At 47.7% G+C, this 27,712-nt stretch overlaps 1 protein-coding gene across 2 annotated transcripts; it reads right to left on the reverse strand.

The window, feature by feature from the left end:
• Positions 1-2,212: 2,212 nt before the first annotated feature.
• On the reverse strand, positions 2,213-26,844 carry LOC139051499 (uncharacterized). Of its 2 annotated transcripts, XM_070528483.1 has the most exons (4): positions 26,671-26,844; positions 25,175-25,617; positions 19,004-19,147; positions 2,213-4,309 (listed from the first exon to the last, which is right to left on the reverse strand). In XM_070528483.1, the coding sequence occupies exons 1-4, from the start codon at positions 26,684-26,686 to the stop codon at positions 4,007-4,009; spliced, it is 906 nt and encodes a 301-aa protein (XP_070384584.1). In that variant the 5' UTR covers positions 26,687-26,844; the 3' UTR covers positions 2,213-4,006. The 2 variants fall into 2 exon arrangements, with proteins under 2 accessions (XP_070384584.1, XP_070384583.1); XM_070528482.1 differs by lacking the exon at positions 26,671-26,844 and having other exon boundaries at positions 25,175-26,067.
• Between the last annotated feature and the right edge of the window lie 868 nt (positions 26,845-27,712).

The following is a 27,712-nucleotide window of genomic DNA, read 5'->3' on the forward strand; positions in this document are numbered from 1 at the left end:
GTTCAGGAAGTCCATGCCGAGAATGACCTCTCGTGAACACTGTTAGAGGATAACGAAGGTGGCAGGGTAGTTCCGGTTATGAATGGCAAATCTTGCCGTGAAGATTCCAGTCGGCGTTTTCAGGTGTGCTACAGCGGTCCGAATTCGGGAGCCTTCCACCCAGTCCTAACTTCCTTCAACTGGGCGGCGAAGGGTCCACTCATGATGGAGTAGTCAGTTGCTGGTTCCATTGACGCGGTTACTGCGCGGCCGTCGAGCAACATGTCGAGGTCGGTGGCTCTTTGTTTGGGGTTACAGTTAGGTCATGGCGTCAATTAACGGCTGCGTCGCGTTGATTTGAGGCTGGTACGTTGCGTCAAGTCGATGCATTCTTTGCTTCCAGTCTTCGTCGGGATGGCGGGGTGTCGTTATGCCATCAAGATAGTCTCTTCGGCGTCTTAGCTTGTGGCCGAGAATCTTCGTCATTTCGACAAACAGCAACCGCAGCTCCATCGGTTGATGCTTTGAGTTTTCCGGATATGGGCTGACGGACCAGCCCCGGGCTGGGCAAGTGTATGATTGGCACTGTGGCGACACGTAGCGCCCTTGTGACGGCGGACGGCGGCTCCACTGAGTGGCGGCGAGGTAGTAGGCGATATCACGGGGCCGTTCACTCGGCTGCGGGCGCGGTGTATTGACGGCGAACCATCGCAGCCCCTAGTCGCGGTATGGGTATCATCAGTAGACATGTCCGATTTGCCCTCAGTGATAGGAGAGCGGGCGGTGGTCGGGGGCACGCCAAATGTCCGCCGTCCTCGGTAAGCTGCGCTGTGCGATTGGTGGGTGTGCTGGCGGTGGACGATGGAATCGCGTTGTTACGGGGCCCTGGCACGTTCGCTAAAGGGGACCTTGACGACTGGTGACGACGGCATAAGTCACCACTTCCGGCTGTGGTTGCGGCGATGCAGGAACTTCTGGTACTTCTAATGCCTGCTGAAACTCTTCTCTTACAATATGAGCGACCGAGGCCGCTTTGGGATCTGGCCTTGGGCACAAGTTCTGCAGCTCTTTCCGTACGACCACTCTGATCCGTTTAGCGCAGATAATTGGCGGCTAGCGCTTGAGCATCGGCGCAGTTGCTTGTCAGCGCAGGTGGTTGTGTTGCCTGGTGCGCGTTTTAAGCGTCTTCTTGAACGCTGTGTCTTCCGAAACAAATTCAGCGACAGTATTGAGAGAGTTGCATGCCAATCCATTGAATAGTTATTTAACACCCGCAGCAAGAACCGAACTTTCTTTTCTTCAGAGATACCCGGGTCGGTGTGGCGGAAGAGGTGAGTCATTTCCTCCGCAAAGATCGCGATTTCGTCATTCCCCAGCTGCTTGCAGGTTTCCAGTAGAGCTTGGGCTCGCTCTTTGCGCAGGATGCTCGTGAAGGTCTGCAAGAAGCCTTTGCGGAACAGGTACCATGTAGTCAGGGTCGATTCTCATGCCGCAGCTTCTCGTCGGAGTTCCGATTGTTGAATGCAGTGAGACATTTGTATGTTTCCAGCCAGTTATCCGGGTATTCAAACGATGATCCACGGAAAGTCGGTGGCTCCCTTGGCTGTTGCAGGCCGATGGGCGACCCTGGGGCTTCCATTGGAATTGCAGACTTGGCCACAATCTATTTGGTTGTATCAGCTAGAAATCCGTGTTGCGGGGGCAGGTGTTCTAGCCTGCGGCTTGTTAAATGGCTCGGGACGACGTTAGTGTTTTCTTCGCGGCTCGGCCTTTGGTGACGGCTAGTCGGTGGCGTCTGGTACATGAACGCAAATCCCCTCCACCGGATGTCACGTGTTAGTGACGGTCAAGAATGCAGTAGCAAACCTGAATGGCGGAACAAACTCTTTATTGGGCGAACCTGGGCCCACGAAAACAGGCTGCACTCAAAGCAGAACGATAGCGGTGAACACAATCGGCGAAAGCAAATGTGATCAGCAGGTCAAGCGCGTCCGATTTTATACATTAGTCATCGAACGTTGCAGAGTAATCCCTGGTGGTCGCGTGTCTTCCAGAAAGTACTACACAATTCGCGTCGCGCATACAGTCAGATTACACAAGGTTCGGTGACAACGGACAGTGGATACTACCATCGATAATATTCGAGAAACGTCCGATACATGCGGGGCCGTCCTCCGCCGAGCGATGACGTTCATTTGACTGAGACGTGGTCAGCCGTGAAAGATAAACAGGCACATGTGTCACTATATAAATGACAACACGAGCCATAGAGTGACTAGTTAAAACTTCATGGATGTTTCTTAATAAGTCGGTTATGCATAACCATTTATCGCGCAATGTTCGCCTTCTCCAGTAATCCAGCTTGATTAAAAATGTGGGATGTGCCTCGGGAAGCTTAAACAAAATTCTGTGCAGTTGAAAAAAATAAAAAGACTGCGTATGTAGACGCTTCAATTGCGATTTGTTTTCTCTACACAAACGGAGTAGTGCTCATTGACCCTACTTAATCGATTCGCGCGTCAGCTGCCAAAGTGGCGGACGTTCGCCTTCACGACTAAAGACGAAAATGACCTTAGTGTCTTGTGCAAGCTTGTTTAACTTTGCATGACTGCGAGGACAGGCAGTGGAAACGTTTGGGTTTCCCATAAGGTTTCAATGCGGCGCTGCAGTCGCCGGCTCACCTTAGGAAGAACAGGAACTACGTGGACTTTCTTTCCTCTAGAACTGTGGAGGGTTTTAGGAAAGCGAATTCAGCGGAGTTGAACGAATAACAGAACAACATATACCACAACACGACAAAAACAATTTCTAGCGTGAGCATGTCGGCTTTATTCGTACATTATCTATATATTCAACACCAAGTATTAAATTGCGATGTTTAACTTCCTGCAAATGTTCATTGCTATATGAGGGTGCCAGACCGGAGGACTCCTAGCCAATTTCGACCAGCTGTGGTCCTCGAAAGTGCGCCTAGATCTAATTGCACGACCACTGTTACATTTCACCTTCACCAAAATACGGCGGCCCCCGCCGGTCGGGACTGAATGCGGCCCTCGTGCTCGACAGCCAAACGACATAGCCACTAAGGAACCACGGCGGGTGTATGTACCACTATAGATAAGCGACTATGCATTTGGAAATCCACATGAAGCAATCCGCATACTGAACTGCCGAATGTGTCAGAGCATGCATTTTAAATGCTTAGATGGATGCGGGTTTGTACGGATATGTTGGCAACTACGTATAGTAAAAAGTGATACTATGGTACTGCGGATCAACCTCGCAAGATAGAGCAAAGTAGTTGTAAATCTCTTTTCATAAAATGACACCTTTACCCACGAGCGTTCTGTGTCCCGGCTAAAAGGAAGTGTCTTTATGAATGCAACACTTCTCATGAGTACATGGTACCTACAGAAAGGTCAAATGCAATATTTATTTGGTTACTCCGTACCGGCGTCAGAAGATAAAATGCTATAAAATATTGTAGTGCACTTTTGAAGAAAGAAGAGCACTGTCGTCATGAACTTGAGATCATTTTAAAACAGGAAAAGCCAACATTGAAAAGCCTCATTCCATGTACGATGATGTTCGCGTACGTGAAGCAACAGTGGAGCCGTAGTCATTGCCACATCAATGAATCCGTACACGTTACGTATTCTTCGGCGGGAACTTCGTCTACATTTAACAAAGTACGTCTGAGTTCATAAATAAGTCTGGCAACTGTGAATGACACAAACATACCACCAATAGCAGCGCTAATGCAAATCAAGGCCTGAGTGTTCAGTGCAAGTTGACGTTGGCAGCCAGAACTGTAATTTGCATTGTAATGTCTCCCCGTGCAGGATATAATGTCTTCCCACGTGTGTCGCATCTCAACCTGCCCATGTAAACCCAATTCAAACTGAATTGTTCACGTCAAAGGTTCCAACTGTCGTTCTCGGAGATCGTGGTTCACGCGAGCACTGTTCTGCGAACGCGAGCAATAGCACAGAAGTGCACCACTTCAGTGCAGCTGTCACGTCCAACCCTACAGAGTGGCCCTGAAGCCGCGGTTGCGTGGCTTGGCGAGTCCTATGAAGGTGGCTGTGGAGCACAGAACACAGGGGCTGTCCTGTACCAGGACGCTGTTCTGACGCTCGTCGTCACGCCGCATCCACGTGATCCGTTTCTCGAGGTCGTCATCCTTGTCCCGATAATGGGCGTGGAAGCAGCGTAAGCGCGGAAGCGTGGAGACAAGCTCCGTGACGTGCTTATCGACGACGTGACTCTCCAGAAGAGCAGTTGACACCAGGCACGAGTACTCCAGCAACTGGACCCGGTGAATGTTAGTCTGTAATGGAAAATTGTACAACCGATTGTACAATTGTACAGTCTTATTTCAAGTTTACCACTCCTAGCGAATGAGTGTCGTTGAAAAAAAAAACACGAAAAAGAGATTGATCATAAGCTCTTTAATGAAATGCAGCGAATCTTTATGCCTATATGTAGCACCCTACATGCTAGTCCGCCCAAGCAAAGAGATCGAGGGCGGGGAAGCTACCAAAGCAACATAACGCACAGATGATAAGGATATGTACATTTCAGGCAAAGATAATTGTGCGTGAAAAAGATGACCTTGTCCATTGAGCAACGCTCTAAGAGGAACAGAAATTTTTAAAAAATCACCGCCCAAGGACCTCGTTGACATGGTTAAACAGCGAAGCTGAAAGGTGCAGCCCCGGTGTTCATCATTGGGTTCAATAAACGATTGCTTGGTAGCATGCCGGATCCTCGGTACTTAGTTGCCGCTTGCGCTCGGCTGCACGGGCCTGTTCTTATGCCCGGGCTGCAGCATGGGCATGGCGTAGACGAGTTCGTTCCCGGTTCTACTCAGGGTGCTGCTGATCGAAAGCTGAGCTCTTGAGTAGTACGTAAGACGCGTGCCCTACCCATTTCCGAACCGAAGAGAAACTGCTGCGCGCGCGCTCGGCTCGGACGCAGAGCAACGTCCCTACTGGCACAGCCAATCGCCCGCCACTCTTTTTTTCGCCCATGGCATTGCAGTTTTCGGTGTACAGATGACGGACGGACGAATCGGCTAGTCATATACAGCTGCGCTGTAAAAATTCACCGACGATTAGGCTATTCCCTCATGCCAAATTTGAGCGTAGCTCTACACGTGCTTTCATTCCCCAATATATGAGCTGACGCGGACACTGTCATGCGGAAGCCCGCAAATGGCGCGAAGTGGGGCGCGACTGCCTTGCTAATCGGGAGGTCGTGAAAAGCAGCGCCTGGGTGACGCGTGGGCGCGATTCACTGCATCCACCGCAAACAGATCTGCTGATGCAACGCTTTGTTTCCATATATGGTATTATTGGTGGGCACGCTCGCCGCATGCCATCGGTGAACAGATGACGGCGCGCCACTATGGCTCCATCTAATAGCGGTCGTCGCCGCAGAGCGCGCCTTGCACGGCACTACGGTTTTTTTCTCACTTTCACGTCATACCCTCCCTCTCCGTTTTCATCCCTCGCGCTCTGTTCGCTATCGCTGTTCCGCTACCGCCGCTCAAAGCAGGAGTGGGCGCCTGAGAGCTGCGCGCTCAAACCATATGGCTGTGGTTTTACATGCGAAAAGTATGAACTGATTATGAGGCACGCCGTAGTGAAGCGTCCGAATTAATTTTAACTACCTAGAGTACGTTATTGTGCACCGAAACGCGGCGGCCAACCATCACGATGGGCCGCCGCGGCTACGATCGAATCCGCGACATCGAACTCTATAGTGCGATGCCATAGCCACTTGGCCTCCCGGGGGGGGGGGGGGAGGGCATGAAAATTCAAAGCTTCACGTATGCTTAACGGAGAAGGCATAGAACCTAGTGTGCTTCTTAGCTTCTAGAATCAACGTATCTGTTGCGTGTCAATACCCTTTAAGTGCGCTTAAAGCGGTTAAATGCGACAGCGTTTCGTTGCCTTGCACCCTATCCAAGTTTGAACCAGAATGGGCTTCTAGCTTTTATGGATATCTCCCTGCAGGGATGGCACCGCAGTGATGTATGATAGATAGGGTAGATTTGGGGGCGCACGAAATAACTGCAAACGAGGCAGCATAGGGAGACAGGGAGTGGACGTCCTTCGAAATATGCAAGATGCAGACGATAACCTGCTTAGAAAAATGACTGACAAAAGTAAATGAAGAGACACAGGTGCCTAAGGTTTTTTTATATATATAACTATGTAGAGAAATTATCGAGCCAAATGGGAAAAAAGAACCAAAAAACTGACAAGAAAATATTAAACTCGCACCGCGAACAGTGACGCAGAAAATGAGTTCAGAGGAAGTTACCAGCATTATGCATAAACCTCCATATTGTGAAAAATCAGATGGCGCTACAGTCGCTATCGTATCACGTTGACGGCTAGCCACTGCAGTTCATGTCGAGGTCATCCATTAGGCCTAGCCACCGCGACGAAGTGAGTTACGTGGATTAGATTCTTTCGCTGGCGCATTTGGTGCACAAGCTGATGTATGCGCACATAAAAACTTCCGGGAATCTCCACGCACGAATTGAAATTTACCACGTTCGTCATTCCCCCAAGCATGAATGAAAGCGTTATTCCCGTGACGCTTGTGCCACCAGTGTCAAGTTAAACGCTAAAACTAGAAAAGGTTAACTGGAAAACACCTTACGCAGGAATGCATTAATGTCTGGTGTCGCACTACAAAATCTCACGCTAAGCGTTCTGAAGTCCCTTAACTACCCTGCATAAAACGAAGCCCGAAAGTGCCATACGCGCAAGCAATCGCTGAAACTACAAAATAAGTAAGCGTACCCAGCGCATCTGTAGTAATTGGTGGTAATAGAAGCTTTCACTTAAATTTACGAAAATGTTCAAGGAAACATTATGCACACGTAACGCTTGTGCCGGAAACGTCTGGGCGAAATGACATTTGCAGCGGAACGTTTATGCAGATGCTACACAATTGCTCAAACGTTTCGATGTATAGGGGCCGCGTGCGTATCAGACGGGCATCAATGCACATGAAATTTATTATGTAGCACCCGTGTCTGTTCTTCTATACATCACATCACCTACACGACTCGTATATCACAGTTTTTTTACGCTCGGCAACGTCAGAAGTCGCCGGTATTCTCCTAGAGGCTTATTTCAGAGCTCCGTTTCTTCCACAGAAAACGCACCGTCTGGCCACAATTTTCACGTTCACTTCCACCTCCACACTCAGCTGTCTCTCTTGCCTCCTTCTCTGCTGCCGACTTTCTCACCTCTTGCTTGCATGCTTGCCTCTTTGGGCCCAGTGTACCAAGTTTTCTACTAAGCAAGGCAGCAGCAACCAGCACCCACAAAGTGAACGGTAGAGTAAAAGAAAGCTTCCCTTTAAAATGCGCGGGTCATTCCATTGAGACCCATGTGGTCCTAAATTTATGCTCACAGTTAGCACATCGCAGGTAGATAACGCAATAAATACGCTGGAAGAATAGCAAAATTTTCCATGTCAGCTGATTTGCAAGGCACCTTTTCCAACGGAGCTGTATAGGGCTAGGGTACCATAGAATTTTCGTGTAAGCAAACGAGAAAGCATCATTATCAATGGCTCATGCCCCCGTAAGCAAGCGAAAAATGCAATGGCTCATAGGCCGGTAAGGCAGATGCTACAAGACATCAGCAAATTAAAGCAAACAGTGCTAATGCTATTTGTAATCGCGCATACAACGGGCAGAACAGCATGTCGAAAACTCACCATCAATGGCTCATACCCCCGTAAGCAAGCAAAATGCAATGGCTGATAGCCCGGTAAGGTTCATTGCTAACCACTTTGCTTGGGTTAGTTGCAATTACTACCCCTGTGGTAGCTGTCCGTAATTTCAATTGGTATGTGTCGCGAGCGAAAAGAGTGTGCCTTGCGCGTTTCGCGTTGCAGACATATCGCTTCCGATGCCACACTGATCCGGCTCAACCGACCATCCAGCGGCGTACGCGCATCGATTTGGCATTATCAAAGAATTTGTTTGCAGTTGCGAGTATGCCGGTCAGTATATATCACAGCGACCACAAAGCTATTGTGACCGTCGCTACTAAGTGACAATTAGTGATGCAATAAAATGTTTACTAGAAGTATTCTTACCACAATGTTTACAGCTCCACTGGTCATCCAGGTTCACAGGGCCGAATGGTATTGAAATGTTTTGCCAAACCACTCAGCGTTAAAACCCCCGCCCAGCAAAGATACATTTATACTGTACGAGTAGAGGGGAAAAATACTGTTCCTGGCTAGGGAGCTCAACTGAGTACATAAGATTTTCGAAGTAATTCCCTGAAAGCCTTGCTACTTGCGCTTTTTTCCTTGGAGAGGGAGAAACGTCGCCCGCGAAAATATTTCTTAGTTGAAAAGCCGTCTTGCAGTGCGGCCGAGTTAGGGAAGCTTGCACATTGCTCCATTACCTGTCAGGTACACAGCTGTACATGCTGTCCTGCCCATCAGAAAAACGCAATGACGACACACGTTGCAGCCAAGCTACGTTCCATTCGCTCGCGGTGACGAGAGTGACAAATCCTGATGCTATTTGTTCGTTGTGCACAAATGAACTGAGCCATTAAGTTAGAGTCTAGGGTGCTTATCAAGGGACAAATTTAGGTTCTCAGCTTGCACCGTGCAATCTATTAGGTTTTACCCACGGGATCGCCTGAAATCGCAGTAGTGCTGCTCCCTTTGTTGTCACCAATTATATATTATATGGGTCAGTGTTTTTTTTTATTCGGGTTCCCGTGCGTCTTAACTTCACTATGAAAATAAATATAAGCACAAAAGCCTGTGTTGAGAAGCTACCGCAACAGTGACTCATCGTTGATAGTGATCTGGTCGGTCACTGTTCGGTTTCACACGCCTAACTACACTTTCGCGAATTGTCTTTGCTCAAGCGCACGCCCAAAGTAGACGGCGAGCGTCCGCTGCAGACGCAGGAGGCGAGCACTTCGGAAACTCGGCATCCTAATGACATGGTCCACCCCAGGTCCAAGCGATGGCTAGTGTAAGGGCCGCCCCGGCCCGAAGTCTCCACAGATATACTTCCTCCACCCGAGAAAGATTGTGAGAAAGGAGACAGACACAGGCGAGGATGAGTGCACACGTGTTGACGGGAGGATAGATTTCCAGGCAATGAGAACAGAACGGAGATCAGAGGGAAGGGAAAGAGGAAGTACGCCTGTCGGGAAAGAGGGAGCAATGCGGTCCACAAGGTCATTGTTGTGGTCATGACCGTCTGCCTACCCCCAGTGGACAATAATGCCCACACATGTGAAACTGCGAATTTTGTCTATATGCTCACAAATACGGAATGTTTTTGTTCCTTGATCAAGTTGCTTAATCGCGCCTAGGCTGTCAGTACGGATATCAGCTTCGTTGATGCTATTTGAATAATAAAGGGCCTGGAAAGTTCGTTGAATAGCTGCGCTTGGCTTGGACCTCAGAGCTTGTTGGACTCGAGAAAGCTATTTGTCCTCCACTTGGGTTAACCGCCTCGTCCGTCGACATGGGTGAGCGATATCATTGGCACCCCACATGACGTTATCGTGACTATACTTCAACCCTGTCACAGCTATAAATTTATTGTTGTAGGTATATACAGGGTGTCTTACGTAACTTGTGAATACTTCAAAATGTGCAAGCGCCACGTACCTGAACGGAACCTAGGTAATATTTGGCTAAGTTAGACTTTTTTTTTTAAATATTTCACCTAATCGCCCAGCGCGGCGGCTTAGCGGCTATGGTGTTGCGCTGCTGAGCACGAGGTAGCGAAATCAAATACCAACTGCGGCGGCCGCATTTCCATGGGGTCGAAATGCAAAAAACGCCCGTCTCCTGGCCGTGCATTGTGGGCACGTTAAACAGCCCCTCGTGGTCAAAATGAACCCGGAGTCCACGGCGTGCCTCATAACCAAATCGTGGTTTTGGAGCATAAAACGCAAGAATTCATTCAATCATTTCGTCTAAATACATAATGAACTGTTAATCATTTAGCTTTCAAATATTATATTCAGAGCGAAATTCTCAATCAAAATTAAACGCCGTCATGAAAAATTGCAATTCCATCTTTGTTTCTCTACACGTGCTAGATAAAAGTTGCTGCTAGTTAGTTGTACGTGTTGAATGCTCTCAGCAGTGAAATAAGACGCTCGGACACAAGGATGAAGACGACACTGGGATATGCTGTTTTTTTAAGTCCATACGCAAACAATTTTGAAATCACCTGTTACATATAACATAATTGTAGACCTTGAGCTGAAATACTTGTTGTGAACACAATTCTTGCACAATAACTCGAAATAAATAACTGAATTAAATTTTACCATGTTCCACCTAATTACTTTACAGCAAGTATTTCAAATTATAAACTTCATCCGGCACATTTTCAAGTCATATCCACGTATAACGAATTTCGAGGATGGCACTAGTTTTTAGATATGCATTGTTAAACTAAAGGTAACTAATAAACTGTTGTTCTACTTTCTTTTTTGAACAAAGCTTGTTTTTATTCTGTGAAGCACAAAAATAAATGGAACGCCAACGTATAGGCTACCGTTGCGCACTTTGGGAATACATTTTTCAAAATTTGTGCCACCCTTATTCTTTTTTTAAATTGATACTTCTTGCAAACTCACAAGTACAATTCGTAATATGAAATAAATTCAAAGAGTAATTTGTCAAAAATCGAATATTGCGATAGCAATCGTGAGGACCCTCTAGGTGAGCTTCCACGATGGTCGTCGCTGTGATGTTCCGTAGGAAGTCCAACTGCGATAAGAGCATATTGTGCCCCGCGGCGCAATGTGTTTCGCGTGCGAGGGAATGCGTGAGAAGGTGAGACGAGAAGGATGGTGCACGACGCGCGACGCCTTCCCGTTCGCTCACTATTTTTGCGCGAAAAGCGGGTCGAAGGGGGTAGGGATGCCGGTGAGCGAGCGAGTCCAATTCTAGCCCGGCTGTGGCTATAGACCAGAACACGATAGTCTCGAACCGGATGGGCTGAGCGCATACCCCGGAACCCAGCGACCGGCCGCCATTTTCTCTGAGCTGCCAAGACGCGTTCGCATGTATGTAGCGTGTGTGTGTTAAGGGTTGTTCAATGTGTATATATGGCTGTGCCCGCAACATCCAAGTACAGAACATCATCGAGGCGTCGCTGCGTCATATATGTATGTGCAAATAGCCAGCGAAAATGAAGCAGATTGCAGCACACCGTTTGCGACGAACACGATGTACGTCGAGAGCTGTGTCGCTGTGGCATATTCAGCCGCGCATGTCCTTTGGCCTCTGTATGTGTGTGTCTGTCTGTGTCTCTCTATGTATGTGTCTGTCTATGGGTCTCGATTACACAAAAGCCTGAGGTGGGCTTCGTACAGCGGCTCTAGCCATAGAACTCCACACCTGATTCACAAGTAAATGCCGCGAAAGTGTTCGTACCGCTACAAAGTTCTGACGCTCATGACACTCGAACTCATGCGTAACAGATTGAATTCCGTGCACTGGCATTATGGGCCACGAAATTTCGCAATACCTTTCAGCAACTATTCGAAACCTTGACGTGTGAAAGCTGGTTTGTGTTGCTTATCGTAACTACTGGCCAGAGGGCAAGAGCGGCGATGTTTGTTAAAAAAGTATGCATACATTGCAGAGTAGATCGGACACGGCTGTACTAATGTTAATTAATTCTTCCACCGTCCCGAGACAAAAAACGGACACGTGTGGGCATCCGCGCACGTCCGCTACGCTTACTCGAACCTACGGCATGCTTCAAGGTGCGGGCCGCGAGATTTTTCCAGGCACTAAAACGCGGAGGTAAAGTATGTGCGCACTGCAAGGTTTTTACTAGTTCATGACGTATTGTCAAACGTGCAAATCAAGGTGGAATAGTCGCAGAACCAATGTTCCCGAGTGCAAAGGTAACGCGGATTTACCCGAACGATCCGCTCCGTCTGCGGACGTTGCCCTTGCCACAGCCATTCCGATGTGCAGCACAATTTTGCCGAGAAGCTGAAGTTTACTAACTAAATTCGCTAGCTAAAATTCACCATCCCGTTCTTTCGTGAGAACTTCAAAGTAATGTCAAAGCGCAAGCACTGCGTCTACCTGCGGTCGCCTCGCCTGGCAGCTCGGAGCCGTTGGAGCAGCAGGTGGCGCCACCGCGCTTTGAAAATGGCGCCACTCGATTTTTTGTTGCGGTGTATACCACAGAGGAAGAATATTTAGGAGCTGAAACACCCACGACCAGATAATATCACAAAAAATAGCATGCGCAGACGGAGGCGCATGCGCTTCATACAAGCCGCATAGAAAAAAAAAGAAAAAAAAACAGCCGCCACTTGGGCCGGCAACTCAGACGCGCTCACTTCGGCGGCATCCGTGTTTCCCGCTCGAAGCAAAACTACAACAAGGTGAAAGCAGAAGTCAACATTTCGACAAGGAAAAAGACAAGTCCATTTGACGAAACGTTGGCTCCTGCTTTGACCTTGTCCTTGTTTTGCTCATCGTAGAAAATTGGAGGAACACTCTTCCAAATTGAAGGAGTCAGAGCCCTGGCACGTTCCCATGTGGCTTTGAAAGCTGAGCTATACTTTTAACTTTTCATGTTGCGTGCGCTCCTGCACGAACATTCCCTTTTGTTTTCTTTCAAAAAGCGAGCGTGGCGCTCTGGGGAACAACAGCACGCTGTGTTCTCAGAAACGTGACACCCGTAACTGCTGGTACTCTCATCCCGCGCGTCGTCTCGACACCTCGACGAGGCCTTTCTTCACGTTTCGCGACGTTTTCTCACAACCCCCGCAAATTTAAGCTGGGCTGGAACACGAGATTGCGATGAATTCGTGTATGCTTGTACTTCCGTCATCGGTAATTGCTCGCATTTACTATCAAGGAGGCAATCAGGAGGGGACCGAAACGACAAATGACTTTCCATTGAGCGAACCTGATTACGGTGCTTCAATCTGTACCGTGTGGGAGTGAGCCTTAACTCATGGGCACGGAGGCGCGTCACCACCAAGGCTGCGTGCATCGACCGTGGCGTGCAGCCTTTCAAGCGACTTCAGTATAGACAAACTCGGCTACTACTGGCCAAGAACTTACGCTGTTTAGCTCGTCCTGTTAGGTAATAATTGTTCCGAGCCAGCAGGTGGGCAAAACCGTGGGTTGTCCATTAGCTGGGAGCACAGGCTGTGCTAATAGTGGCGAAGGAGCGTGAAGACACCACTATACCTTCTGGTGTATGCTGCAGGCTTACTGCAGCAGGCTCCAATTTTTTAGCAAGACTCAGTCACGTGCCTCCATTGTCGGACTTCATAGCTTATCGTAGATAGCAGAGTTTAAATGTCTGCCTAGTATATTTTTCATTCTCTGTTCAATATTTCTTTTTGCAATTTGCATTGCGGCGATTCAGCAATGAATATTGCAATTTTTGCGTTTTTACGCTTACTCTGTAGTGCAATGACGTTCGCGTAATATTTGCTAGTATCTCCCCTGTAAATCCCGTTTTTAGTTTGATGTGTGACATTGCGTTGCGCGAATGTTTTTACTACCCGATGCTTTTTTTTTGCCTCATTGAATAACGCTTCTTTTACGTTGATGGAATCGTATTCTCCGTTATGCAATGCCTTGCTGAAGACATGTAATGTATCGATAAATATGTTTTAACAGATTCAGTGGCCATTCAGCCTAAGTGCGTTAGTATCGCGTCTCAATTTTTTGAGCTACCGGATCTATGATTTAAACCACGTTCGCCACATTGCAGTGTTGTTCACAAGCTCACTCGACACACGTCCTGCCTCTTCCAGGAGGGAAGTACAACTGACGATGGTCCGGAGCAGACCACCGTCAGATGCACCGCGCGTGCATGGCCACGCACGTACACACAACAGATATACGGTGTGCCACGTAATTTGAGTCAACTTAAAAAAAAAAGAAACTTCGAGGACACTTCAGCTTCCCCTCTAAGAGTGGAACGCGATAGCATTCACAGATACCTGACTGCTACTCACGTTTCCCCGCGACAGTAGCTTAATTATGTTACCATAATGTTTACCGGGAAGCACTGGCGGCGAACGTTATGCACGAAGGTTCTGGTAGAAACGAGGCCTCTTGCGTGGGGTGATCCCGGAGGTAGTGCACAGCCGTTTCAGGTTTTAGGTTTCTGTTATTGTTTCACACTTTTATTATTTAAGCCTGGGACGATTAAACATATTGTCGCATGCGTTGTCGGTGTTATGTTTCATGACACTTGTTTGTGTGCTGTCGTTATCGAAATTCAAAGAAATAACTGTCGAAAGCGGAAGACAAGGTATGAACAATTTAGGTGGCAGACTGGCGTGGCAATATAACCTGCATATACGGCACGTCATATAGCAACGCGTGGCTTATACATATACCTAAATATATACAGCAGTTTTCGCAGACAAACGACTCCGCCACCGCCGACAGCGGATTTTTCTTTGACGCGGGGCCCTTACCATCATCATCATCACTGTCATCGAGAGTTTTCGTGCTGTACAATTTTCTCATTATTCAAAAGTCTAGCGCAAATACCAGGGACACAGACAGAGAAGATGACAGGACGAGCGCTAAACATCAACTGAGGTTTTACTGCGAGAGAAGGTACATAATTACATTTCGGTGGAGCATGCGCACACAGGGTTAAAACAGTACACGCACAATCTGATCAAAATGTGGCAAACCATTCTGTACGTACATTTTTTTCTTTTTTGGACAAGGCCAATGATGTCGTGCTGACACAGTTATCACCTTCCCTGTCAATGTGCTTTGCCTCAAAAATGTCGCACCCCCACCTTGTGCCTCCCCTACCAAGCACACACGTTGAATCAAACGCAGGCGCGCACCCGCACCGCTTACAATGCTTGGCCAAATGGCCGCCCCGCGCTACTGAATCTACCAGCGTTCGGTGCTCTCGTAGCCGTTCATTTAGGCAGCGGCCAGGCTGCCCCACGTAGCATCTAGCGCAAGAGAGAGGTATGCGGTATGCGACCCCAACAATGCAGGGTACAAACCTGCATTCATGTTTTATGGCGCAGACCGGTTTTTCTTTTCGTTTACGGCTTTGCACATGCGCACCAGCTTCTCGGGGGCAGTGAACATCACGTCCACGCCGCACTTCTCTCCAACTTTTCTAAGCCGGTGCGATAGCTGGTGCACGTACGGTATCGCTGTACGCTTCAGCTTCTTGCAGCTTTTTCCTGCTGCCTCGCCAGGGCCTCCACCTGCCCTGATTTCTTTCAGGAGGCATTCCGCCACAGCCGTCACGATATCTTTCGGAAAAACCGGCGTTCTGCAACCGGAGCACTTGCATCTGCAAACTAACCTCAGTTTTATGGTGGCAAGACTTTTTCGAGAGCACCACGCAGGCAATTTTTTTGCAATGTCCCTCCTAACCAATTTTTGAGCGAGCCGAATTATATGCAAAAAATTTGCTTTTTTGTGCGTGGCTGATACGACCAGCAGATGTCCCCTCTGCCAAAGTACAAACACAGCTCGAGGAATTGGCGACACCCGTTCATCGGCACTTCATGCGTGAACCTTAGTTTGCCAGAACAATCACCGAAAATCTCTAAAATACTTTTTACAACCTGTGGTTTTTCGGATGTTGGGGCTGTCCAGTTCCAAAATAGTAGCGGGGTTTCCGTAAATGACTTTGTAGCATTATTCGAGTGCTACCTATCTTCCACCGACATTTGTTTTAACGACAACTTGTTCGTGCAAGAACATGGTATTTGCATAGGGTGCTGCATAGCTCCAATACTTAGCGAAATATGTTTAGGCTAATTTGACAAGCGCGTGGCAGCGTGCATAAAAGAGGAAAAACGTGTTGTGAGGTGTTTTAGATATGTCGATGATTTTATTGTGTTTGTGAATGTTGACAGCGAAAGCGAAAAACCACAGGTTGTAAAAAGCATTTTAGAGATTTTCGATGACTGTTCTGGCAAACTAATGTTCACGCATGAAGTGCCGGTGAACGGGTGTCTCCAATTCCTCGAGCTGTGTTTGTACTTTGGCAGAGGGGACATCTGCTGGTCGTATCAGCCACGCACAAAAAAGCAAATTTTTTGCATATAATTCGGCTCGCTCAAAAATTGGTTAAGAGGGGCATTGCAAAAAAATTGCCTGCGTGATGCTCTCGAAAAAGTCTTGCCACCATAAAACTGAGGTTAGTTTGCAGATGCAAGTGCTCCGGTTGCAGAACGCCGGTTTTTCCGAAAGATATCGTGATGGCTGTGGCGGAATGCCTCCTGAAAGAAATCATGGCAGGTGGAGGCCCTGGCGTGGCAGCAGAAAAAAGCTGCAAGAAGCTGAAGCGTACAGCGATACCGTACGTGCACCAGCTATCGCACCGGCTTAGAAAAGTTGGAGAGAAGTGCGGCGTGGACGTGATGTTCACTGCCCCCGAGAAGCTGGTGCGCATGTGCAAAGCCGTAAACGAAAAGAAAAACCGGTCTGCGCCATAAAACATGAATGCAAGTTTGTACCCTGCATTGTTGGGGTCGCATACCGCATACCTCTCTCTTGCGGGAGATGCTACGTGGGGCAGCCTGGCTGCTGCCTAAATGAACGGCTACGAGAGCACCGAACGCTGGTAGATTCAGTAGCGCGGTGCGGCCATTTGGCCAAGCATTGTAAGCGGTGCGGGTGCGCGCCTGCGTTTGATTCCACGTGTGTGCTTGGTAGCGGAGGCACAAGGTGGGGGTGCGACATTTGTGAGGCAAAGCACACTGACAGGGAAGGTGATAACTGCGTCAGCACGACATCATTGGCCTTGTCCAAAAAAGTAAAAAAAAAATGTACGTACAGAATGGTATGCCACATTTTGATAAGATTGTGCTTGTACTGTTTTAACCCATTAAGGACCAGCGTGACCATATGGTCACGTTAGTCTGCACAGTGGATTTCAATTAATTAAGATTAACAGAACGGCACCAAAATCGCCATTGACATGCTGATTGACAAATTAGAATTTCCTTAATGGATACCAAGTGTCAGCAGCTGTCAGTCTTTTTGTGGGAGCCCCTCGCAAATGCAGGAATAAGTGTTGCTCTGCGAGTAGCGTTGCCATGCATCGCTCCAAGGGGGAAGTGTGTTTTTGTTTTACTACTTGTTTAAGCAATAGTCAGATATCCTTACCTCCGTATTGCTCTTTGAATATGTGACCTTCTATGAGCATTTGTGAAAGAATAATGTTTGATTTATCCGTGAACGTACGTATTATCTTGCGCGTTGCCATATGGTCACGCTAGGCCTTTAGGCTACCTAACTTTTTATGTTTTTTAACTGCATTCTCATCTCGTGCACGGCTGCTGGCGCGTTCGCACAGTGGTTATTTCTTATTTTATTGTCGGAATAGGTTGATGTTGGAAGAAATACCGAAGCAGTCATAGAGGAACATTACGACGTGTCAGTGGTTTATATCGAGCCGCCAGAGGCTAGCACCTATTCGGATGAAAACTCGGCCGATGAAGGCTCAGGTGGGCTCATTGATATTCTAAGCAGGTGGTAGCTATTAGCCGGCGCTGAAACTGTTTTCTCTGACGGACGCCGCATTGGTGGATGCGACTCGGACGATGACGACCCCGGCGAGCAAGGTGACAGAATATCAGAGGTTTCTTCTTCTGTAGTTGATGCGGCCATTCCGGCAAAATTATCCACTGCTTCTAAGTGGACGAAGGGTGATCTCTAGACAAGCCTTGGCATATTTCCCGACCCAAACTTTGCTGCTTACAGGGACTTTTTGACAATGCCGTACTCGATAGGGCAAGTACTCGTATGGTGAGAAGAAGTGAATCAAAGTGGCCCATCCGAACACTGTTGCTAAGTACAAGAATAATAGGAGGTACGGACCAGATGGATGCAAATGCAGGCGCCTATAGGATTGCAATCCGTGGCAAAAAGTGGTGGTGGCCGATTTTCACTTCACTTTGCGATGTATCTACCAGCAACGCTTAGGCGCTAATTTGTAGCACAGGGTTTAATGTCACGCGGGTGGAATTCCGCAGGCAAATTGCACAAAGCTACCTGATGCGATGGAACAATAAGCCTAGAGGACCTGGTCAACGCAGAATATCAAAGACTGGTGATGTGCGGACTGGTACACGGTATGACCAAGTGGCCCACTTTGGTGCACCAATACCTGATGGCAAGAGGTGTAGGTGTGCATGAGATAATTGCAACCGCGCGGTACACAAATATGACGCCCGCATGTGTATTCGATTATTTATATCATATCACACTAAATAACTGCTCGACTATTCGCTATATATGTTTTTTGTGATGTTTCATGGCTTGAAATAAATGTTTTTAACTTCGCGTATTTTGCTGTAACGCAAGGGCCCAGTGTGACCATATGGTCACGGGCTATATTTCAAATACTAATTAGGCAAGAGTAATAATTTCTTGCATGTGAATTATTAGTATAAATGTAAGTTAAGATATGACATTTATTTCAAGATAGCAAGAAAATAAAGAAACCGGTCCCTAATGGGTTAACCCTGTGTGCGCATGCACCACCGAAATGTAATTATGTACCTTCTCTCGCAATAAAACCTCAGTTGATGTTTAGCGCTAGTCCTGTCGCCTTCTCTGTCTGTGTCCCTGTTATTTGCGCTAGGCTTGATTAATGATGACACACCAACTAGCCCAGCTTTCTGCCTTGAACAATTTTCTCATTCGCAGTTTTCATGTAATTATAATATTCCAGAAATTGATTAATTAAACAAAACTAATTGCATTATTAGGCGGAATGCAAAAAATAATCTCAGTATCCCCGTGCGACGGCAAACAATATTACCTTGGTTCTGTCCAGCTACGTGGCATTTGCATAACATTAAGGTTTAACTGAAGTTACGTGGGGCACCCGGTATACATTGCACAGAATGGCCCTCATATTCAATAATCTTGCGGAGTGTGTTACAGCATAAGTGACCTAGCTGCCACTGTCGTGAGAGAACGCGCGTGGCGCAAAACGGCTTACCAACATGGACGTCGAACCGAATGGTAGGTCTTTGTCCTTGAGCACAAGGTAACGGAGTCTCCCGTTCTTGCTCAGCACTTCTCCGATGTCCTGAAAGTCCGGGTGTGATGGCTGTATGCAGCTGGAGAGACGTAGTTCCACCACCTGAGAGTACAAGGGGGTTTGCAGTAACGCAACGTGGAATGCGAATCAAACTTTAGAAGGGCAGATGTTAAGCCTAACTAAGTCAGTGTGTAAAGCTGTGCGGGTAGTCAATTGTATCGGAAACAGCGTTCGTAAATGACACATTCACCCACCCACCCACCCACCAACACTTATATATATATATACCCACGCAGGAAAGAGACGACGAACATTTTGGAAGACTTCTTTGACTTAACGTTTTCGGCTGGTGGACCAGCCTTCGTCAGAGTGTGTATATATATATATATATATATATATATATATATATATATATATATATATATATATATATATATATATATACATCGCAGTGTCTCTCTAAAGGCGCAGAATTTGTAGCAATATGCAAAATATTAGTCAGTTAAATGAACCATGGTTCGCAGTTTTGCGGGTTGCACAAATTGCAGTGAACCCGTACCAGAACACGCATTCTGTCAAGCGCGCACAGGCAAACTTAAAAAGTTCTCGCGCGATGACCGCCTGCACTGGTTGTGGCACAGCACTGGCGAATGAGGAGCGCCGGCAGCGAACGCCGTGGTCTGCCGCTCGTTTCACCATTTAAACTGGGCCGCGTCTTCGAAACGAAGATTTCACCACGTTCACCACCAGGTTCACCGCCACCTACAGGCACGCGGCAAGAGTAAGCGTGAAGCACCTTACGCAGCTCGGCTCGTACTGAGCCCTGACAGCCGTCGCCGATGACCTCCAACACGAGGCACCATGTCCACATCCACACACGATTTCCTCCGAACACAACGTATTTCGACAGAACTTCGGCCAGAAGATTGGCCGCGGATATTTGCCACTGTACCACCCGTTCGAAAAAGCAAGGGGCTAAGTTCTGCACCACCCATAAAAGACCCTCGTAACGCTCCAGAGCGCTTGCGTACGTAATTTTTTGCCAATGTCCCAATTAATCATCAACTTACAGCTTTGCCTATATCACTCATTGCCTGTCCTTGACTACACCAAACAAAGCGGCCTTGTTTATTACAGCGACGACACCAGATGAACACGGTGTATCACGCATGGATGGAAACAAAGAAAAAAAAATGAGGGTCCAATAAATATTTGGATGATCAGGTGGTTTCGTCATGAACACGAAAATTTCGGGACACATTTCACTTGTCATGCCCCGCATTTCTCGAAAACGTAAGCTTAGTTTAACATCGCGTTTTTTTTTTTTGATTTGGTAACATAGCTGAAAATTGCAGCGTGTCAACTTCAAAAATTTTCTAAAGGAAATTTTTACAAAAGCCGTACTTTGTCGCCGTGTGTTGAATAAGGTAAACAAAAAAATTCGAAAGTGTTCCTTTCAACTTCACTGAGCTTCATCTTTTGTGGTATTTGTAGTTACGCCGAGGCAGCTGTCTAAATTTCGCACCACTTCTAAAACGCTCCGAAGCAATTTTGTACATAATTTATTAAACCAGAATTAACCCACACAGTGTGAGCTTTGCATACACATTACTCATAGGCTGCCGCTTAATTTTGTGAAATATATATATAAAAAAAAACATGTCATATAGTACGCCGAGGACACCGAAGAAACCAAGTACAGTCTTCGTATGACCCACGCAAATACTAAAGATGCAAGGCTTCAACAATTATTTCCAATGCTTTTCAAGTCTGAAAGATAAACGTTTCGTCACAGCTACTTAATGCACGTTTAAGATTCCCGCTATTTGCAGTGAATTGTGCATCCTTTGCAGCTGTTTTAAGACCATTGAAAGCATCGCAAACAGTGCCAGTGTGACACTTTGGAAGACTTGAATAATATAAACAATCTACACAGCAAGATTAAACATTTGGCGTTTGTCACAACATGCTTCCTACTTCAACGATATTTGAACTACGTGCCTCGCATAGTCAACAGAGGAGACCGCGGAAATCGACCACTCGCCTTGTACAACGCAAAAATGTGGGATGACGAGTATTTGGCAATTAGTTTGAAAGTGCATAATCATTCGGCTTGGACTGGTTGGTAATACATAGTTACACTGGAAGCATATCGCGGGAAGGGGGATCGACAAAGACTAGACAGGACAAGCGCTAAGACAAGCTTAGCGCTTGTCCTGTCTAGTCTTTTTCGATCGTCCTTCCCGCGCTATGCTTTTAGTACATAATCAACCCACACAATTCCAACTTTCGGTGCACCTCAGCCATAGAGTGGCTTCTATTTACTGAAAATACGAATTATTTGTACTTTTTGTTCTCTCAGGCAAGTGGAGAAACTTTTGAAGTCTCTTACTTAATGCCTCCAAGCGGGCCGAAAACGAGGCTCAACAACACTCATTTAACCCGCACCTCGCAACTTGGCTGCGTATTGCCGCTATGATATTCGCCACATTTTATGAAAAAATCTATTTCACGAGCTGTGTAACTTCTTTTTTCTGAAAACCATGATAACTAGCACGTACGATCTTCGAGCGCTTTACCAGTCGCGTTAACAGCTTGGCTGTAAAATGAGGTGTTCAGACCAGGAATATGCGTTGCCGCAATGATTAGTGGCCGCTCTTATCACGGCACCCTACGTTTGATAAACGGCGTTGTACCCTTGTATGGGCTCTTCCTAATGTATGCCTTAAAAGCCAAGCGTCATCCAAAGAGAAGTCACACGTAGTTCTCGATTTACCCGTGCCTCGTTCGATACTTGCAGGAAAGCCGGTCCTTTATTTTGCAAGGCACATTCAGTTGCTAAATAAATTAAAACAAGAGAAGTCAGCCCAACATCGATGGCTGAGAATGACCGAGAACAGGGCGAGTTATGCTGATAAGCTGGTCGTCTTGTCACGATCTCAAAATTGTATACCATCGCGGTTGAATTAGCCACGGTGGTGCATTTTAAACAATACACTACAGAAGCTGCAGTCGCAAGGCTAAGTGCATCGGGACAAAAAGGTGACAATGCTACGACAGCGATTTGCCACTTCGAGAGCTACGCAAAGTAAATTTGAGCGTCACATAAGGGCTTAGTAGTGTAATTTGCTGGACCACTTGGTTCATGATGGCAGTAAAGGAACTCCCAACTAGTGTTTGCGTCTGTATTTACTCGAACTCTCTTTACTGTCAGATATGAGTACCCCAAGCTCGATTGAAATAGGTGAAATTCAGAATGAAAAGCGGGCCCATACCTATTGCCAGAGACATAGCGTAGCCCATCGTTATTGAAGCGCGACTAGTTAGCGGTGCACAAACACTGAAAAAAGAAAAAAAATGTGAAAAAAAAGATTTGAAACGTTTCATCAGAATACTGCCAAAAAAGTAACAATTTTTTTTTGAAATAATGTTCGTGCACTAAAACAGCAAATGTTATTTTTTGTATTCTACAGTGTTCTACACTGTTCTACAGTGTTCTATTCTACAAGAACTAACTAATAGTTAGTTCTTGGTGACAATTACCCACCAGTGCTTCTGGAGCAAGAGATAGCTAACCAGTGCAAGCCTGCGTACAGCTACTATGCCATGTGGAATAACATTGCTCACTCGAACCACGCATTTTCGCCCGTTTCTTATTGTTGTTTTTTTAATTGTCGTTAGTGTTTGTTTAAGGTGGGGCGTGCGCTTAACTTCAAATTTTGTTAGCGCTAGCGTACGGCATTCTTTGGCGAAAGGTGCGAGTGCAGATTGTTTGTTATCGTCCATGTTCCCGCTATTGCATCCGACGGGCTGTCTCTCACCGTGAAGATAAATGCAGCGAAGAAACGTCGCGCTACGTTCGTTCACTCTCCGTAACACAGGCTAAAATGAAGTTAAATAATGGGGTTTTACGTACCAAAACCACTATCTAATCATGAGGCATGGCGTAGTGGGGGGACTCCGGAATAATTTGGACCACCTGGGGTTCTCTAACGTGCACCTAAATCTAAGTACACGGGTGTTTTCGTATTTCGCCCCATCGAAATGCGGCCGCCGTGGCGGGGTTTCGGGACCTCGCCTTTAGCAGCACAATACCAGAGCCGTAACACAGGATCAGAGCGTCCTACAGGCAGCAAAATTGGTAGGTTGAAATGTTGCCTAGACTTTACACTGCCTCGTCTGATAATTGCCGCGAGTCACTTCCATTTCAGGGTGTGGCGCCATACTTGTATATAGAACTTCCGACGACGCCCAGATGACGGTTGCAACACACCGCTTCTTTCTAGACATTTGGGCTCCTATGGAAACTTCGCCACTAGTTTAGATATACCTTGGCGGCCCATCAATTACTCGTTTTTGTTTTGACGCGCTTCGGCACTCTGCCACTTCCTAGAGTCGCGCACTCCCGTTAATAAGTGCGGTATTATGAAGATTCAAAGCACAACAGGAATCAAAGTTATGCGAAGCAATTTGCAAGCGTTTGTAGATGGCACAACGTATCCGTGTAGCGCAAGCAACTGTATGCGGAAGGAAGACGACAGTGATAATGGCGTGGCAACGACGACGATGACATGAACTGATATACTACTCCAAAAAATAAACAAAGATACGTCACCGCCGCAAAAAAGAAATCCTGGAGGAGTTTCATATTATAAAGTTTACGCTGGTGAATGTGATGATTGAATCTATGTATGCCATGGAATATACTTTCTTTAGGTCTTACCTGTAATTCAACGCAAGTCACGTCACGTGCTTTCTAGTGCCTTCATTCTATAAAATGCGCATGCGTCCTATTCATATATTGGCGTCGCTTTGTGGGTATTGAAGCGAAGCTGTATTGCCACTGTCAATTCATCGTATGCGACATTTAAAGTGGGGCTTTATATGCATGAAGAAGTAGACGCAGCGCAAGGTGCCAGCCAATCACAAGCTTTCCCCTGCCGCCGGAGGAGGAGGGAAAGGGTGTGATCGCTTGTTCGCAATGCCGCGCGCCCGCCGATTCCCACCAGTTCAGGCCAGGCAGTCTGATGGGAAGCCATGTTTCGTTTGATCTGCGGAAACGCAGGCTGCGTTTCAGGAACGGCAGCGGGCCGCGCGTGGCACGTTTGGACGAAGAACAGGCGGCATTTGATGAACGCCGCCGGGAACTTGCTCGAGAAAGGGCACGTCGTCGACGTGCTGCCTCGCTGTGAGGAAGCGCGAAGCCGAGGTGTTACGACAACAAAAAGGCGCTGATACCGAGCTTCGCTTGTACCCCTCTTCACAGCAGTGGGAACGCAGTCAATTTCTGTTTGTTCACATCCGCATTCTTCGCTCCAGTTTTACTATCGCATATACGCACAAACTCATTACTACAACAAGCTTTGTGAAACCTTACAACTTGTTCCGCTATAACCTGGGTCCGATCCTCGAAAACTGCACTGAAACAGCGTCTCAAAGCGATAGCGTACCCGATGGGAGGATGAAAGCAACTCGCGCGCAAACCGCTGCTTTCCGAAATTGTTGTCGTGGGTAGTGGCGCAGGCGAAAATCGATTCAAGTGGCATGATGTCGCACGAGAAGCGGCACGGTTGTTATTCACTTATCTTCCGGTCCCACTGGCTACTGCGTCAAGGGGAGCGTTGCAAGAAATCACACATTTGGTAACACAGTAACTCGCTTTTACCCCTTTAATAATGTTTTACGTTAAAGAACAGCACGATTGGACTACGAGAGACGACGTGGTGAAGGGCACTGATTTTCAATTTGTAGCCGTTTGCTATACCGACGCTTTTGTTTTGCACTTTAAAAATGTATCCCTTGCCACGAACCTAGGGCCCGGTAGAACGTAAAGATGCTGTTCCATATCATTTACTTATCGTGCTTCCTCATTGCTGAGAGCGGCAGTCTGGCTTCGTTATCACCGGGTTCCGGCGGCCGTAAGCAGTTAAGGACATCGAAGAAATATATTTGAGTGAAAGCAATGCTTAAATTAAACCAGCCCAGATATAGTCATGTTTATAGCATTACGCCATAGCCATTCAGCTACCGTGGAAAATGTCGTCCCGACGTGAGCTCTATGTTATAAAACGCCATTAAACTATATATCTTTTTAAACTGAAAAACCTTGTAAATAAGGAAAGCAACCACCTCAGATCGCTCCAAGAAGCGTAGTGACGTCAGCGCTGGCACGTCGCTCAAAGTCAGCCGATGGAGCCCGCAACGATACGATGGTACATCGTCGTGTAGTGCGGCCAGATCTTCCGCGTCAAAGCATAACTCCAGATTGCAGGTAGAGCATTCATCGAAGCGCCCCCGCCGGTCCAAGCGAATGTCCAGCTCTTCGAGGTTCCGGCAGAGTTGGGCGAGGCGGCGCAGCGCGAAGGGATGGCGAAGCCCACAAGGCGGCGCTGAGAGCGCTTGCAGGAACCTCAACGCTCCGTCCTGGAGGACTTGCACCAGGTCGAGGCCCGGACCGAAGTGGAACGAGCTGACGTTCAGCTCGACGATGTGCTCGAGCATGGGAGTGAACTCTCGGAGAGCGTCCAAGTAGTCCCCTTCAGCCCTCGGGTAAGTGGTGGACAAGGACTGCCCTGGGAATAAGACGAGACACATACAGCGGACCTGCGACCAGACATGTCCGTGGATAGCATCGCCGATTCTGCCACTGACCAAGTCTTCGTCGTGCTCCACGACCAGCACCAACTGCGAGGGAAGGTTTCGGCACTCAGGTGCGGTTGCCAAGTCTTTTAACCTAGCGCAGCTGGAGGACTCGCCAAACTTCCAGTAAGTGACGTTGCCACAGACAAAAGACCAAACCAAAAGATCAGCGGCCTCCCTAGGCACTTGCTGCATTGGTGAAGGAACCTCAGAGCTGAACGTGAAGGTTTCTAGAAACGAACTGTCATCTATGATTCTCAGAATAGCCTGCACCACTTCCTTGAAGCTCCCCCTGAGAAGGTGTACATGCAAGCATTGCATTAAGGGGAAATACGTCAGCAGCGACCGAAGCAGCCAGCAGTTGAGTCGGCCGTCCAATTCGACGTACAGACTGCCCGCCGTGGTTGCTCAGTGGCTATGGTGTTAGGCTGCTGAGCACGAGGTCGCGGGATCGAATCCCGGCCACGGCGGCCGCGTTTCGATGGGGGCGAAATGCGAAAACACCCGTGTACTTAGATATAGGTGCACGTTAAAGAACCCCAGGTGGTCGAAATTTCCGGAGTCCTCCACTACGGCGTGCCTCATAATCAGAAAGTGGTTTTGGCACGTAAAACCCCATAATTTTAATTCGACGTACACTCGGCGTACGGCCCGCACTTGGTGGCTTGGTTTCAACAGTTGCAGTTCTCTAATCTCCCGGTCGAATTCGCCAGGAGGCGTCGCCAGTGTGAACTCGATGTGCTGCAGCTTCCAAAGCCGTCTGCTCAAGGTCTGTATGAGTGAGCTCAGAATGAGTGGGCATGCGATACAGCGAAGGCGCAGCACGTTGTGACACCAGCCTATATATTCGTGCACCCAGTATCGGTCGAGGACGACGCAGTCTGTAAGGTCTAGTTCGAGAATCTGCGACGTCACGACGAGGTATTGTAGCAGCGACTCGGCAAGCTCGCATGCATTAGTGTGGACAGGAGCGCGAAAGGTCATACCGGCGGTGCCCAGCATGGATTCGGTCCGAGGAGTACGCCTTTGTGGTCTGCTTGATGGCACGGCGGGGGCCTAAGCGTGATCCTGGGCCGGTATATTGAGCTTTCTAAGTGTGAACACTGAAGCCCGTGGCTTTCCGTACTATCAGAGATTCGAAGCCGCCTAACGGTGCGACGATGAAGCTCGATGCTTGTGCAGTATTAAAGGGAAGCTGAAAGGTTTCCCAGAAAAACTGAGTGAACATGTGTACATAATGGTTTTCAACCCTCCGAATTCGAATATCGTATCGAAATTGAGCGAAAGAAAGCGCAAATATATTTTATTTCGACGAAAAGTGCAGCAGCGGACACGCCCAGCTCGCGCGTCTCGTTTCCGCCTGTGATTGGTCGGGCGACCCGTGACGTCAACTTTAGCGACCGACCGCTGCCGCTCCACATGAAGCGCGGTGCCAGGTTGTTTGGTGCCGTAATGGAAAATTAAGAGGTAATAGAAAATTTAGAGAGACTGCGTTTTTCTGAAGAGTTCGGCGTTGCTCCCTACATGTACGAGCCGATTGCAAAGAGCCGGCCTCTCGAAGAAGCAAACGATGCTGGTGCGAGCAGTGCTTTCGACGAGAACGAAAGCGAAGTCTTGGGATCTCCTCGTGTTGGAAATGCTCTTTGGTGAGTATGTTTTTTTGCAAAGCGATCTCGTGATCTCGCCGATCTTTCGCCGATCTAGTGAGCTCGTTTCCGGTCAAACAACTGCAGTGTTGTGTTCCTGCATGCCTCCTCGTGGAACGTAAGCGGGGATGCGATCGTCGGCATTTGTGCGCTGTCCAAAGCTGTCGGCAACCTACAAAGACGGTTCAAACGGTGAAAAGCTTCCCGGTTCATGCAGTACGTGTAGTGACCTTCATCTGTGCGCCATCCGCACACTACTCGTAACCGAAGTCGTAAAGGCGGCGGATTCCGTCGGCTAAGTGAGACGGTCGGTTTCTCGCTGTGCGCGAGAGACGGGGGGAGCGTTGCGTCCTGGCGTGCGCCGGCTTTCCAGCACATGCAA

Source organism: Dermacentor albipictus, unplaced genomic scaffold, assembly GCF_038994185.2.
Source record: "Dermacentor albipictus isolate Rhodes 1998 colony unplaced genomic scaffold, USDA_Dalb.pri_finalv2 scaffold_12, whole genome shotgun sequence".
Classification (NCBI taxonomy): Eukaryota; Metazoa; Arthropoda; class Arachnida; order Ixodida; family Ixodidae; genus Dermacentor; species Dermacentor albipictus.

Excerpts from the sequence above, each read along its gene's own strand:
- LOC139051499 (XM_070528482.1), bottom strand. The coding sequence starts at position 26,005 with ATGCAATGCTTGCATGTACACCTTCTCAGGGGGAGCTTCAAGGAAGTG. Across the intron at positions 19,148-25,174 it reads GCTTCTTGGAGCGATCTGAG|GTGGTGGAACTACGTCTCTC; the intron begins GTGGTTGCTTTC and ends TTGTACTCTCAG. Across the intron at positions 4,310-19,003 it reads TCGGTTCGACGTCCATGTTG|ACTAACATTCACCGGGTCCA; the intron begins GTAAGCCGTTTT and ends TTTCCATTACAG.